The sequence below is a fragment of the Acanthochromis polyacanthus genome, chromosome 12, assembly GCF_021347895.1.
Source record: "Acanthochromis polyacanthus isolate Apoly-LR-REF ecotype Palm Island chromosome 12, KAUST_Apoly_ChrSc, whole genome shotgun sequence".
Taxonomy (NCBI): domain Eukaryota; kingdom Metazoa; phylum Chordata; class Actinopteri; family Pomacentridae; genus Acanthochromis; species Acanthochromis polyacanthus.
This window is the reverse complement of record NC_067124.1, coordinates 27,862,436-27,878,912: the sequence shown is the minus strand read 5'-3', so window position 1 is coordinate 27,878,912 and position 16,477 is coordinate 27,862,436. Positions and strand designations below refer to the sequence as shown.

The window sequence follows — 16,477 nt, the reverse complement described above, 5'->3', positions numbered from 1 at the left end:
GCAGAAAACCCAGCCGGGATGCGGCTGGGTTTTCTTCTTGCTGCCAGGTGAACATTCTAACCACTATTCCACTGTGCAGCCCCTGACCATAATCATTGCAAGCATAATTTCAAAATGTGCAAAAACATTGAAAAACATCAGTGGATAAATAGAAGTACCAGTAATCAAACAGAAATTATGCTATATTGCACCGCTGCGTGTGCAGTAGAATTATTACACTCCTAGAGTTGAAGAACCTCAAGGAGCCTTTGGGGGTTCCTCGCCATTTTTTTAACTCCCAAACATAGGAAAACACATTAGATAATAATGTGACTGTTCTCAAATAAATCAAAGACACTATTTTTAATAAGATAATCTATAAAACATGTTTTGCTAAATAGGGAGCTTTATATATTATAAAACTGTGTAGACCACTTTTCAAGACACTGAAAGTGTTTGAGATTACAAAAAATCTTAAAATATTGAATGCAATTGCTACATTGCGCTATAAGTTTGCAGTAATCTGTGAATGCAGTATTTCTGCAGCCTTCAGCATGCAAGTTTTAAGGAACTCCCCCTCAAAGTACGGCTTTGATGCTAATGCTGTTTTGCTAGCAATTAGGTAGCTGGCTTTCACTGCAGCATCGCTGACCTCCCGGCTCTGGGTGAAAACAGATCTCAGTTCTCCTTGCAAGCTGTTGTATTTTTCGCCATGCCGAGTCTCATGGTGGCACCGAAGATTAAATTCCTTGCTTGCATACACACCAAGCACACAGGTTTGTCATTCACCTCAGTGAACGAATAGGAAGTGGTCCATTTGTCTTGGAAAACCCTACACTCGATGTCCACTTTTTTCTTTGTTGACAACGACGTCTTGCTGATGAGTGTGTCAGGGCCGTTATAATTCTCCAATCCAATCCAGTATGTGAAGAATCTTAAATGAAAATTTGCTATCATGTGTACACATGTGCTTCTTTTTTCCATACTAAGCTCAAAGCTCAGCTATTTCAGACCTGAAGACAAGATAAAAACTGACCTGAACTTTGCTCTTATGGATGCTGGACTAGCATGTACAGTCTGACATGAATTCCTGAAGGACTAAATATGTGTCACTTAATGATACAGTTTTGGAGAAACATCTCTTCTTATTAAGTCAGTATTCATTCTGAGTGGATACTCAGTTTCATGTATCCACTTTTAGATCACTGCAAGTTTTTCTGACCTCAATTCTCCCATCTGTCTTTGGGCATGGACATTTTTCGCTGTTCAAATGTGCTTCGAAAGAGCAAAAGCACACAAAAAATTCTTAGACACTAAAAGAGACACACATGAGACCTGTGGCACTGAAGAATTAGCACAATATCATGAAACCAAATAAGTATGCAGGTTGCCATAGTGACACTACAGACACACAATGTCCAACCTTGTGTACAGATATAACAATGCCAACGAGAAGAAAAGAGCTCAGTATGTTTAAACAAAGAAAATATTTCAACTCTATGATTATTTATTGCAGCGTTAATCAGAAGTGGCAGTATGAAGCACATGATAACACACGACAGCGACGGTATCTTGGTACAGTCTTTTCTGATGACTTTATTAGGGGCTCGTCTCAGCCTGCAGGAGATTGTACAGAGAGTGTGAGCAACTGGGGTCCATGAGGCTTTGTCAGCGCAGTTGAATAACAGTGTGTCATGAACTAATCCTCGGTTTACAACCAGTATAAAGATGAGCCAGCTCACAGAAGTTCCAGCAAGACTGGTTTTATCTACAAGTACTAATAATGGAAATTTATTCCAGTAATGTGGGGAGGATGTTGTCAGGGCCACAGATTATGCACATACAAATGGTAGCTGGGTTGCTGTAAAATAATAGAAAGAAACCATCTTTAAAAAATACAGTAATTTACCATTATTAAATAAATTTACTAGTTCTTAAAATTTGCTGAAAGTGTAAGCGCTCGTATAACCCCTGTTCCTGTTATATTACGGTCAGCATGATTTTTTTGCAGCTGGTTGAAGCAATTGTAATTTTTTTTAATACCGTTGGGATCATATAGTATATGATGATGATGTGTTTTGTATGTCAAACCTAAATCTTCAACCAGCTATCTGACCATTCTAGTGGAACAAAAACATTTCCCTATAAACTGCAATGCAATACAAGTGGGAAGAAGGACAAAGCTGTAGAATACAAGCACCTTTAAAACCAGCTGGAGATTCATCTGGTTCATCAGGTCAGAGCAGCCAACAAGTCATGAATAATCGCTCCAACTGAGTGGACTTTGTGTCTCTTTTGTGACACCTACCAAGCACCAAGGTTCAGCAATGATTGCACTCTTCTTGTCAGGTCACCTCTTGTGGTTAGCCACACTTTATTCATCCTCTGGAGCTAAAAAAGCCTCTGGCTCTCTGACAGAAGGTTACCGTTAGGTCCAAGCACCCAGGAGTTAAGGTACGTCTCCTCCTGCTTTACTGGGAGCATTTCCTGTTCTTTGTTGGGCACACAGCAGGAAAGTATTGCTTCTATAACTGAGCAAAAGATACAAATTTTTGCTTAACTTGCTGAAATGATCAGAATCTACTTTGCTTTTCTGCTTTGGCTTTGAGCACTGCCTCTCTAATCTTTTGAACTTTCTTTAGGTTGATCTTGCTCATTTACAGCCATGAAATCCTCCCTCGTTGCCGCTATTATCGTTGTGCTGGCTGTTGCCCATGGTAAGACATACTTCTACTGCCCACAAATAATGTATTTAATATATGCAAGTGTGTTTAGCATCGCATATAAACCATACAATGTAAAACTTTTGAATATGTGACACATTTCTGCATAGCAACACCTTTTATGTTCAATTTTCATCAACTGAAGATTGCCTTTATTTCAACTTTATCACCGTGCAATTTAGAATATCTAAATGCAAGTTTTGTATTAGAACATTGTGTGTGTGTGTCTGTGTGCACAGTTTCCCAGAAGTCATGTCGATTTCTGTTAAATTTAGCGAATATGAATTAAAGGGTGTAAATTTGGATTCTCAGGCTCTGAGGCCGGTTCTCTGGTGAAGCGCGACGTGCAGGCTGATGTGGACAAGATCACCAAGCTCATCGACGAAATGTCCGCCAGCTTCACCACCGCTACCCAGGACATGGTGGAGAAGGTGAAGGCTCTGGAGGTAACCAGCAAAGCCCAGTAAGTAACAGCCAAAGAATAAATGATTCCTTTCTGGATGCAGTTTGCCTGTAATTAAACTCCACTCAGTGTAGGAGTGAAGTGTTAACAAACCTCTGACAGCTAAATTGTTCCCAGTACAATATGGACGTTTCGGGGGGGGATTTCAACTATGTGAATGTGACAGTATTTTTTTTAATTTCTTGCCTCATACATTCAGTTTATTTATTTATTTATTTATATGTAACATGTAGAAAATCGCATGTATTTAAGAAATTGCACGACTGAGAAATGTTTCAGTTTTCAAGATTCACAAGTCATTTTAATGATAGCAAATTACATGTAAAATATAAAGCTGAGTCTAGCTGCCTCCTTGGAAAGATAAACTGATTTTTCTGAGGTAGCAGTTACATTACAATGACCTATAGCTTAAGTAAAATCCAAGAATACGAATACAGCATACAGAAAAACCTTATTGCCAAGGTGTAGCAGCAACTCAACAAAACTTTCTTTACAGGGTACTTTTCACCTGGCTTAGTTCAATTTTTACAATATATGGGCCTTCCTCTTTCTCCCAGGACTTACATGGAAGACAGCAAGACCAAGATCCAGCCTCTGCTTGAGAAGTTCCAGGCCGAGGCCACCAAGCTACAGGAGCAGGTCAAGCCCTTCATCGCCAGCATCGAAGATCAGATGAAGCCCCTGACAGAGAACTTCAACGCTCAGGTCAGACCTCTGACCGACATGATGGAGAAGTTCTTTGAGACGGTGAAGGACCAGACCAAGGCCCTCATGCCCCCCCAGTAAAGCTCTTTGTTGGTTCATTCCAGATGCATTAATAGTTCACTTTGGTTCTGCCCAAAATGCCTCACCGGTGTTTGCCTGTCACACTCCTGTCTGTAAATGCCATCATTAAAGGAATTTGAAAGTCATCAATTTGAGCTTTTTATTTCATCTTTTATGACCAATGTTTGAGTGCACTATGGATTAATTTATGAAAAGCCAAAGGTCAGGAAATAACGGCGAAATGAAATAACCTGTAGCAGAATCTGATGAGATTTGCTCACTATGGTAAAAGTCAATATCAACATAACCTCTAACCTTCGGGTCATCGGGTTTTCCATCATTCATGGTTCTATATTCTGAAGTAGGTTGTCAAACAGGCTAGAGTCCAGCTTAAAGGGCGGATAAGATCAGGCTGATGAGATTAAGCCAAATTTATGGATGTTGTGACTTCAAGTCAATAATTAATTTAATAAACAATCAGAATCAAATGAAGACCACAGCAAATTTGTCGGTGTTGAATTGAAACAAACCTGTCTTCAACTGTTTTATCACAGCAACCTTCGAGCTTGGAGCAGAAATTAAAAACACCTCCACAAGCATACAAAGGGCAGCAGATAAGTTTGCATTTTTAATTTTACAATGTCAACACAGCTTCAGAAATACCCTAAAATACACAAACCTTTGCATAAGCGATGCTCTGCAAGGCTGTGTTGGAATATTAATATTTTGATTTTTAACAGAATTAAGAAGGTTTGTGAGTGAATTTTGCCAATGACTTCATACAAAATGCAATGAAATGAAGCCCACAACAGCAAAATTGTATTTCTTACCTGTGAACGTCCGCTGATTTCTGTTTGCTGACATGTTACATCAACACAGAAATATATGTCACTTACCGCAAACCCTGCAGATATGAGTCTGGAATTGTTTCCTGTACCACATCCAACTCATTTAAGGTCAAAAATCACAAAAATGCTTTTTAAAACAATCAGTTCCCTTGCTAAAAATCAGCAAAATGCATTGGTTCATTGCATGCAATTAAGAAAATAATGTGTGTGTATTGACTTTTAACATTATTTTCAGGTACTCTGTACACATCTGATGCAGAATCGCCATCTAAAATGGAAATGAGTCTCGATTCCGCCCGAAATATCCGCAATAAAAAGGCAACAAAAGGTGAGTAGCTCATCTTCTCTGGAAGGAGGGACTTTGCAAATCTCAGTGAGCTGTAATTCAAAGCACATTAAGGGAAAGGGAAATCAGAGCTGAGTGTTGGCTTGTGTCGCAAAGCAGTGAGGGAGACAGTGACCTGTTGTCAGTTTAAGCACAAAACAACAAAATCACTAGTCTTCCATGCTGCAGTGGACAGGCTGTGGGATTTTTCTTTCTTTTTTTTGTCAAGACGCATTTCCTTGTCTTAAAATCCTGCAAAGCATAAAGAATCATGCGGTTCAAAATATGCAGATAAATAAAATGCATGTTAATCTTGTGTTAATCCATCACTGCCTGCTCCTCTCACTTCTGTTGCCAAGCTTCGAGTCATACTCAAGGTGGCCTCCTTGAGCTAACGTATGATCCAGGTCTTCCTGTAAAGATCGGGGAAGGCTGAGGGAGCTTCAAAGAAAACCTCTGTGACTCCCCTTCAAACCAAACTTCCCTCACCGGCCTCAGACCTCTCGGTTGAAGGCCAGAGGCTGCAGTTTCAGAGCAGAGCTGGCCTTGCTGGCAGTGAGCGGCCTTCTCCTTGCGCTTGCAGAAACGAATCGTTTGGCAGCCTCTCAAGAAGCCGTCTGCAAAAATGCTCAAAAGAAACACTTAAAGAACAGGAGTTTCACTGCGAGGGCTATTATTTAAAATGCGGCAGTTATCTCTGCATGACTGCTTCATTATCTTTCATCTGCCATTTTTCATATTTGAAAACAGGAATCACAAAGGCATCACCTCGCGTCTGTGTTTACCTGAATTGCCACCAAACTGTATAGATAAAAGAGCTGCACACACAGCCTGTCTTCTGATTTGGAAGCAGAGGTTTTGTGTGAACCTGCAGTGTTTGAGAGCCTGGTGTTTCTGGAGGAAGGACAAGGCCGAGGGCTTGGACGAAGGCAGGGAGGCTTGAAGCGGGTCCAGGGGTCAGCACCAGAGCTATCTGCCGGGACAAACTGTGTGTGATCCAAGGCTCAGAACAACCGCAGACAACCCTGCATGCTGGAACAGAGAGAAAACACCCGCTGACAAGCCGTCATTCAGTCACCGTGGTGTGTTTTATGTACTGATGTCAGCATTAATCAGCTCGGTGTCACTTTGATTTGGCTGTCAGTCAGCGACGTGGCTGCACGAAATTAGATGAGTGGAACAGAGAGCAGTTCCCCAGGAGCTCATTAATATCATCAAATTTAAAGCCTCCACTGAAACTATATTCATGTATTTATTCAATTATGAACAGTTTGTCTCTGTAAGAAAGTTTATGCTGATTAAATGCAGAAGCCTTGAGAGGTATTTACACATTAAAATAATGTGAAACACCGCAGTTTAAAAGAGGACTAAGATTAGCGCTAGAAAAAATTAAAATGCTTCTGCTAATCAATAGTTTTTGTCACATTTCAAGCGATATATCAAATATCTTATGGTTCTGAGCTCAGAGATTACACTATTCTGCTTTTCTCTGTCTTATATTATAATAAAATGAACACTTTGGAGTTTTGGATTGATACTCAGACAAAACAAGATGCTTAATGATGCCATCTTAAATCAGAAGCAGTAGCATTTTTCATTATTTTCTTTATTTTTTTTGTAGACCATACAATCAGCACATTAATAAAAAAAATAGTCTGCACATTTAATCCATGATGAAGCTGACAGAAACAGCATTATTAAATAAAAACCGTTTTATAAGAACACTATGTTTCCAGCAGTGTCCGTTGATTACTTATCTGAAGAAGCTATAGGAGGCTGCAAAAACTATTTCTTGTCCACGTGCACGTAAAAGATTTAGCTTTCCACCCCCTGAGTTCCAATAAAGAAGCTGAAAATGACTGCATCAATTTGACGTTTCTGCACAACACAGTCTGCGGGCTCCAGGCAAGGGTTTTATGTCATCAATAATGATCAATAATGTAACATTAATAAAAGCGGTTCGGACATCTGATGTCAGCTTTTGATAGCAGACATGCAGCCAGTTTTTCCTCACTGGCCCTTTGCCATTTCGTTAATGCTTCAGCTGGACATATATTACAGTGATGGACACACATAACTGGTGAACAAATTATACTGGCTTGAGTTATACAAGAAACGCACTTTAATTTAAGGTGTCGTACCAACGTATCACCGTATATATTTGAAATATCACACACTTCAGTCATAAACTCAGCTACAGCATGCAAAGAGTAAGATACAGCTGTGTGCAGTAGGATTGTCCTGTCAGTTTTACTTGTCAGCTTATTTTTCAGTTCTAGCTGATAAAAACACCTTTTTCTGCAGCTGCCTGAAGAAACAGTGGCTAATTATCATTACATTCACAGCTCTGCACTTAGGATTTGTGTGAGATTTAACTGTGTAAAACTGAATTCATGTCTTGACCATGAACACAGAGAACGATATGAGTATTTAGTGAAACTTGATAGCACGTCGGCCAACAGTGCTGCCATCTCACCAGACCCTCAGTGTGTGTGTGTTTATGTGTTTGTGTATGTGTTTGTGCTGCACAGACACAATGAAACCTGATCTGTATGTGTATGTGTGCTTTTGCTTGTAATTGTGTGTGCATACGTCTAGTGCGACATGTGTGGCAGTCTTAGATGTGTGCATATTGTTGGATAAAGTGCCTGCATTTCTTATATATATATATCTTATATATATTTATTTTTGGAATTGAAAATTAATAAGGATAAGGAGATTTGGCAGGCTGTCACATCTCTGTGCAGTTTGATGTTAAATGCAGGGATGCGCAGACAGAATGCACCAGTTGCACAATTGAAAATCAATAAGAGAAAGTGGGTGACATTGACAGAAAATGGCAAGACAATCACGAATTACAGGGGGGAAATAGTTTCTTTTGGATTAGCAGAGCTAAATTGTTGTAAAAGACAGGAGAAAAAAAATCAAAAGGCGATATTCTCAGTCAAAACAATACAAATATATACAGTGTAATGAGAGACGCAGAGGTTTGTGTGATGGCAAAATTGTTGGCACTTACCATTTCTGAATTAGACACCTGGGGTCATCCGCAAGGGCGTCGATTGCAGGCGCACAAAAAAGGAGCAATTTTCAAGGAAGAAAAGAAAGCTGACTTGAATTTCTAAAAGAGAAAAAATGAACGTAGGCTCACGGAAAAGATGCTAAAATAATTTGGTGCTGAGAAAATGGAGGGGTCGAGGGGGCCAATCTCTAACACCTCGTGCTGAAGACAACAGAGTCAGTGATGGCCTCTGAGGAAAAAACGTACAGTCTGTCTCCATTGCCCAGTGGAGAACACTGATAGATATGTTTTTGCTGGCATGGGTTATGTTTTTACTCAGGACTGACAGACAGACAGCCCCCGTGCACACAGGTGCTATTCAAGGAAACTGTGTAAAAGTGACGTCACTGAGAAAAATCTAGCCCATAAACCTTTTCAGCACTCAAGTCCCGCCCTCTACATGTTGTTCTGTTCATATTTTTTCCCATTTTCTCCATTTTTCTCTCTCTCTGTATCTCCACATCTCTCCCTCTCTCTCTCTCTTTAGTCTTTGTCTGCTTGTCTTTGTGGATTTATATCTTTTTATATCGGTTCTCAGTCTATAAAGTGCATTTCAACAAACTGAGGCCATAAACACGCATCTGCTGTAAACTAATCTTTTCAAGCATCTCGCCGTCTCTTTATCTCCGTCTCTGTTGCCGTCTTTATCTGATTCCATCTCTCACGCACTCACTATAGGCTGAACATTATATAAATCGTTGAGTGTTTGTTTTCATTCATCGCCGGCTGAATGCACAATATGCTTTGAATGTCTTCTCCGCTATTTGTGTGGCTTCTTCGTCTTCTTCTTTTTTTGCAAATACACGCAGCTCCTGATGTGAAACCACCAAATGAAGCTTACCCCAATTTTCATAGCCCTCCAATTTGGAGCACGGCTGTCTCTCTCTCGCTCCTCTCTAATGCTGAAACACCACTTTGTGAAATTACAGCACAATTTTGAAAAGTAGAAACAGGCAGCAGGCAATTCAGGTGCTCAGCCTCCGCAACAATGGACTGCTGGCCTTGGTGATGGTTGCTAGGCAATGGAGGAAATACAATGGCCTCCTCTGAAACCAAAGGCCCTTAAGTGGACTGACAGGAGCGAAAGCGCGCACACACACACACACACACACACACACACACACACACACACACATACACACACACACACACACACACACGCACACACACACACGCACACGCACACACATACAAGCTCACAAAACAGAACGATGTAAGGAAAAGGAGAGTGCAAGTGAAGCTGTGCACCTTTATGTGGAGACGCTCGACCGAAATATTGCAGTTGCATGTTCTGAACATGAGGACTGGACTTGAATAGGCTTGAATTATTTCTCTTCTCTTCCTTTGGGCACCACATACAAGAAAGCAACAAAAAATCACCAGGCTGTCCTGGATGTGTGTGCATGTGTTTACTGCCTAAGCTGTCGCTACATGCATGTAATGAATGCACAAGTTGTTGGGGGGTCTTTTTGTTTTTGCAGACGGCTTGGGACAACCTGATAGTGGCAGATAATGTTTCAGACGGTGCAACGTATTGACCAATCGCATGGTCAATAGCACAACAATCAGTAGCTGCTCACGTCTGGCAGGCTGTCTGCTTTTCCATCTGTCTGTTAATTTCTTCGTCCATCTCTTACATTCTTACCTACAAGCATTTATCTGCCACATCCAACCAACCTGTCGATCCGTCCAATCAAACCCGCTAATGAAACATACTCGGCGCTTCTCGACCATCCCCAGTGGTGGACAGTAGATTTACTCAAGTACTGTCCTTAAGTAGAATTTTGAGGTACTTAGTCACTGTTGCTTTACACTTCTATTCCTCTTCACTTCAGAGACAAATTGTCATACAACTATATTTAAATGACAGCTTTTGATTGTGTGGATTCATATTAATGCATAATATAATCGAGATGTATTATTATATTTTAACATACATAATCTGCCTTGTTAATGATCACATTGGGATTAATTCTTCTCATACATTTTAACCAGTGATGGAAAGAAACAGAGAGATTTTACTCAAGAGCTGTTTTTAAGTAAAATTTGAAGTACTTTGCTTAGATATATCCATATTCTGCTATGTTTTACTTCCACTCCACTACATTGTATTATGGAATATTGCACTTTCTCCTTCACAAAAATAACTTCCCAAAATAAGACATCCAGCTACCATTTATTATAGAGAAATAAATAGAAAATAATTTTGTGCTTTTTACTTCATGAAAGATAACAATGGCATCATGTAAACAAACTAACATTTAAAGAGTTAAAATCCTAAAGATTATTGAATTTGGATTGATGTTGGTTAGTAGATAATCAGTGAAACTGAAAAATGGTATTATTATAGAATATTTCATAGCCGTTATTTGACGCAGACTTGAGTGTAGGTTGTTATTTTCTGCACAAAAAAAAAAACTACATTCATTGCTGTTGTCAATTATTGACATATCCCACACTGTGATAATTAAAAAATAATAATTTGAACATTTTTCATACAGAAAATAAGTGTGTGTGTGTGTATATATATATATATATATATATATATATATATATATATGTATATGTTTTTTTAAAGTGATGTTGGATAAATAAAAAAAATTCAGTGATAGCAAAAAACAAAATTAATATTCCCTTACAATTTATTATATAGAAAATAAAATATATAGTTTTCATGGCAGTTTTTTTATTATTACTTTTACATTTTGGCCCCTACGGGTCTGTGTGATTAAGTAAGCTTTTTCATGATGGACTTTTGGTACTTTTACTTAAGCAAAAGTAAAAAAAAAAATCTTCCAAGACTGATTTTAATAATGTAAAATTTTGAATGCAAGACTCATACTTTTATACTGGGTTGTTTTATTGAATTAAAATATTTCCTTGTCTACATTTCTGCAATGTCTACATTTAAAACTTAGATATGTGAAAAGGACTATGTGCAGAAAAAGAACCTTCGAGCTGCAAAAACATAACTGTATATTAGCAATTGTGTGCACTTATTGATCCTACAATCAATTAAATTCACAAAGTTTGTGATGATGCAGAGAATATAAATGTTAACTGAAGCCACATTAATTGATCCATTATAGCATTTAAACAGAAAGTCTTTAATCGTTTTATTGACAATGGCTTGTAGGAAAAGAAAAGAGAGGAACTACAGGAAGTGCTCATGCTGCTCTGCACCGCTAGGGGGCGTGTCCGTGTTTGATTGACAGGTGCGGACTCGCATCTAAACAAGAGAAAAAGTAGCTCAAAGTTACCAAACTTACGTTGGCTTTAAGAGGTATTTGGAGGAGCGCTGGAGCTTTTCGGGGCTGTAAAAGCATCTAAACTGACTGCAGTGACATTTTCAGGTGAGTTTTCAAGCTGTTCAAAGAGCTACACCTAAGCAGGTAACTTACTGTGAGTAGAGTCCCTAACTGTGAGGTGACAGCAGCAGGAAGTCGAGTTAGCTGGAGTAGCGTTTGTTTGCAGGAAATGATTAGCAGGAAGTTGTTGCTCAGTTTGTGTGTTGTTTAAAAGACTTCCTTGTTGTCCCATAATAAGAATACAAATTTATGCAGCAGGCAGCAGCAAAAATCCAATAATTTTTTACGTTTAGTTTGACTTCTGTCATGAATTACACATATGAAGACTGTGAAAAAATATTAATCTCTGATTGGTTGATAATTTTCCAGCATAAAATAAGTGAGTATTTATTTATGAGTATTTATAGAGATATACATGTGATCGTTTGTAAAAGAAAAAATTATATCTACCAATATTTTTGTTTGCGGTGCAGCTTGTTAACATGCTCAATCAGTCAATCAGTTTTTTTAAATTTCTTAATTTTTAAAATTAATTTCCCCCCCTGTGTTGTGACTCAAGTATTTCATTACTATCACATGCAGCTACACATGGTTCAGAAAATATCACAGGCTGAGTCATGCATTTTTATTTATTTATTTATTCATTTTTGCTGTTTTCTCATCAGGACTTTTCATTACTGCTCCAATTTTTTGTTTTAATTTCAACTCTGAAGTTATTCTGTGATTCTGTGATTTGTAGCTTTATAGTGTCAGATTTGTGAAACTTCAGTCTTATTTGTCTTGCTGCAACAGTCTATATGTAGTAGTTTTTGATCTGAACCTGTTCTAATTTGATCAACATACAGCAAATGCACTGAAATATCCCCTCTTTTTTTTTCATTTTTACAAATAGAATGAACGTTTCTTAAAATTGGACACAGATTTGTGGTTTTTGACTTAGACCTGGTCTAATATAGTCTAGACATGAAAAAAGAATTAAGGGTTTGCAAATAAGAGACTGTGTTTTAGAGACTCCTAAGCACTTTGGCATAATCTAGTCCTTTCTGACAAGTCTATATGTATTGATTTTTTTTAATGATCTGGACTTAGTGTGATGTTTTCTAGACATGAAAAAAGCAGTAAAGTTTCACTTATAAAAAGAAGATTAAATTGTAGACTGTGTTTTAAAGACTTGTCCACCTCTGTGCCCTAACTGAGTCCAGATTTAATCTGTCCATATATATAGGGTTTTAGGATTTGGACCAGGTGATAGGCTAACATCATGAAGCCAAAAATTCTAAAAATACACGACACATTTCTTCTGTTTTGTTTCTGACTTTATTCCCACTATGGGGAGCCAGAATGAAGAAGATATATGTATGATATTCTTCCCCAACCTGCATGTAAAAAAAATGAGATCAACAGCAAAATGAGGCTAATTAATAAATATAAAATATAAAAATTACAGAGCAGTCTTGACAGCCACATCAGTCTTCTAGGGATGTACAGTTGCCTCTGTACTGCACTTTTGTACTATTGTTTTGTCGCAGTCAAATCAGACAAATGCACTTTGGCAGGAGGTGTTTGACTGACTGAATATAATAATGTAACATGTAAAGAAAAGATTATGATACTTTCTCTCTCTCTCTCATTCAGTGGTGCTGTTGAAGCATTATTATCTAGGTTAAACAGGGGAGCATCAGTAGAAACAACCTCATCAAATGCATATTGTCTGGGGGTATATCAGTAAAATTAGCTGTATTAAGGCAACAAAGGATGTATTCAAGAACACAACAAGACTAATGGTAATTTCTTTATTTCTTTAACAATGGAATCACAATTTGGAGGTGCAGCTCAGATAATTACAGGCCAGCGCTCTGGGCTTCGTGGCCACGCCATAAACACTGTGCAATAAAATGAGTTGCCAGGCACATGCCGACCTTTTGTGATATTTTTAACAACCCTGAAAATACTAAGAAGACCAATGTCTCTCTGAAGTACCCCCCTTCCCCCTTTCAATCGCATCCCCCCCCTACACATCTCCCCCATCCACTGGAGAGAAACTGAAGCACCACTTCAAGCCAGCACTATTATTTGCTCCTTTCGGGGCCCGGCCCCTGAAGTACTGCACTCAGTTAGGACCTGTAATGTAGATTCCATTTCAGCCGCTATTAGGCCTCATCCGTTATGGCAGACCTGCCTGTTCGTTATTCCTCCGCTGCTCTCTCCATCCTCCTCGCCTCCACATGTGTCCATCCAGCCCCCCTTTCTGTTTTTGTTCTGCCGTCCCTGCACTCATCCTCTCATTCCTCCTCAATCCTGCACCCATCTGTCCCCCTCCATCCCATCCTGCCATCCCTCCACTCCAGCGCTCATCTGACCGGCCCTGCTTCTTCCTCCATCCACTTCACTCCACTCCACTCCCATCCCCAGCCCTGCCCCCAGGGGAGCCCTGCAAACTGCTTATTCAACAATCGGCTGCCATAAAGATATGTAATGACATTTTCGAAGGCAAAGAGGCCTGTGTGGTTTTTAATTCATATTTAATGGCTGTCAGGCTAAATAGCCCACTATCCTAAATGGGAGAGAGGCTGCTGCTCTTCCACTTAAGACTGAGAGCCGTCTGCTTGTGGATATCTGCTGGCTGCACAGAGCTGCTGCTTCTTCTGCTGCTGGTGGACCTTTCTGTTGGTTTTTCTTCAGGAAAATCACTCAGTGCAAGACACAAGCTTATAGTCCAGCAGAATGTAGCTGCACAATTCCTCTCATAGGAAGAACAGACTAGAAAAGCTTGTTTTAAAAATATTTATTAATATATATACATATTATTATATATAATATTATAATCTATCTATCTATCTATCTATCTATCTATCTATCTATCTATCTATCTATCTATCTATCTATCTATCTAGCTAGCTAGCTAGCTAGCTAGCTAGCTAGCTAGCTATCTATACAAGGTGTCCCAAAAAATTTGCCATCATTTTGCAGGCCAATAATTTTGGCAATTCTTATTGAAATAACCTCAGATTTTCACAGGATGTATAGAAAGGGATCGAGATTTTATACTTAATATTTTATTTTTGTTCTGTTTTCAGGTTGAGCCATGCCGTTCACTCCCAAAGAGAAGTCATTTTGAGTCTTGAGATATGCTCGCACACATTCACCCCAGACTGTGCAGCGCGTCTTCAATGGAAAATTTGGAAAAGCTTCACCAAGTGGCAAACAAATTTGGACTTGGTACCAAAAATTTAAAGGGGAAGGCTGCTTATGCAGGGCTAAAGGATCTGGTAGACCATCATCAACATCAGCATTTTCCAACACGCAAAATGACTTATCTTGATCTGTTTCTATACATTCTGTGAAAATAGTCCTGTAGTGTTTAGCCAGTAAAGCTATTTAATAAGCAGTGGTAGATCTGAAATAATAATGTGAAAAAGTATTTAAGTCCTGCATTCTGAAAGTACAGAAATGCTTGTTTTATTAAATGTTTGATTATTGTTATAAATGCAGGCATGTTCAGCATGTAGCTGATGCTCATTATCTATAAAGTTGCAAAAATATATCAACAAACAGATAGACTGAACTGTCTTAAATTTGTACTTCGTAGTTGCACTTCCACCGAACAAGACCATTGTGCCGTTATACCCAAGAAATGATTCCAAAAAGTCTGTCAGGGGATAAGAAACCCACTCTGACTTCTACTTTCAAACCACTCTGTGAGTATTTGTTTACCCTTTATCAAAATCCAATGCAATTACCATGTGCCATAAAATATACTCATAGCAATCAAAGTCCTTTTGTTGGCATTTAGTTGCTGCTCTCATCGATGGGCAGTAAATAAGCAGGTAGTTGTTTGGAATCAGGTTTCAGCAGGATGTCTGACTGCTCAGTTTTAGACTCGTAGCTTGTACTTTCAATAGTTCTTGAAAATTATTTGCTCGTACAGCTGGAGTTACATCAAGTTGCTGCTGTTTTTCTGGCAGTAACCATATCATTTCCATTACATATGCATTTTAACAGCACAACCTCCTTTCTTTCCAACACAGCCAACCAGGAAGTTCTGACCGACCAGAAAACGTTTACACTGATTATACAGCAGTTCAGAGACTTCCTACTATTGTCACTGAAAAGGGTATAGACTGACAGTATAGAAATGCATCAGTTTTTATATGCAAATAAAGATAGATACTTTATTAATCCCAAGGGAAATTAAAAAAAAAAATTTCTAGACAAAAATAAAGACATTGTCCTTGTTTTTAAGGTTAAAGTGTGCATAATTAGGTTTAGCTGTGCATTTAGTTGGAGCTTTTGTACAGACTTTCAAACACTGTAGGGATGAAATGTGGCTTGAGGAACTCTGAAAACAAGTGGTGCAAACTGCTTAATGATGATGACCCAGAACACTTTTGACATAAATGTCTTAGATGTACTTATTTGCTTAAAAATGTCATTATTTTCTCACAAGAAAATCACTTAATTTTTACAATGGTTCCAGATTTTTAATCAGCTGAGGGCTCTGTGAAAAAGCTTCTAGGAGTTTTCATGGTGTGCTTCGATGTGGTAGTATTACCTGCATGAAAAAATATGAGTAAGTGATAAAAATAATTAATAAAACACTCAGCTTAGCAGCCCATATGAATATTGTTTGTATCCACTGCTGGGTGACGTGAATAAGTTCAAAATATTGACACAGTTCGCTTTTCCTTTTTTTTTTGTTTTCATTTTAAGAAAGATATAACGGAAATGTTGTATTCCCAGCTAAAACAAAACAAAATTTAAAAAAAATCAAAGTCGATTTTTTTTATGTTTTGGTCAAGATTGAAATATCTCAACAGATATTTGATAGGTCAAACAAATAATCTGCCTGATACTTTGGTTTATGATTAAATAAATGCAAAACTAATGACATTCCTACCAACCTCGTCTGTACCTTGTGTTGAGTCCCACTTTGCAAATGTTATGATAGGAAACATTATTCATTGACTACTTTTATTTAAAACCATGTAGAACACATTGATTTGTC

General features: G+C 38.5%; 1 protein-coding gene across 1 annotated transcript; it reads left to right on the top strand.

Moving 5' to 3' along the window:
- The first annotated feature begins 1,497 nt into the window (after window positions 1–1,497).
- Window positions 1,498–3,951, top strand: LOC110948765 (type-4 ice-structuring protein-like). Its single transcript, XM_022190457.2, has 3 exons — window positions 1,498–2,696; window positions 3,015–3,165; window positions 3,723–3,951. The coding sequence occupies exons 1-3, from the start codon at window positions 2,645–2,647 to the stop codon at window positions 3,949–3,951; spliced, it is 432 nt and encodes a 143-aa protein (XP_022046149.1). The 5' UTR covers window positions 1,498–2,644.
- The last annotated feature ends 12,526 nt before the right edge of the window (window positions 3,952–16,477 follow it).

What these genes read in the sequence shown, in the direction of transcription:
- LOC110948765 (XM_022190457.2), top strand. Translation starts at nt 2,645, where the DNA reads ATGAAATCCTCCCTCGTTGCCGCTATTATCGTTGTGCTGGCTGTTGCC. An exon ending in TGTGCTGGCTGTTGCCCATG is followed by an intron (nt 2,697 to 3,014) that starts GTAAGACATACT and finishes TTGGATTCTCAG; the next exon opens with GCTCTGAGGCCGGTTCTCTG. An exon ending in GAGGTAACCAGCAAAGCCCA is followed by an intron (nt 3,166 to 3,722) that starts GTAAGTAACAGC and finishes TCTTTCTCCCAG; the next exon opens with GACTTACATGGAAGACAGCA.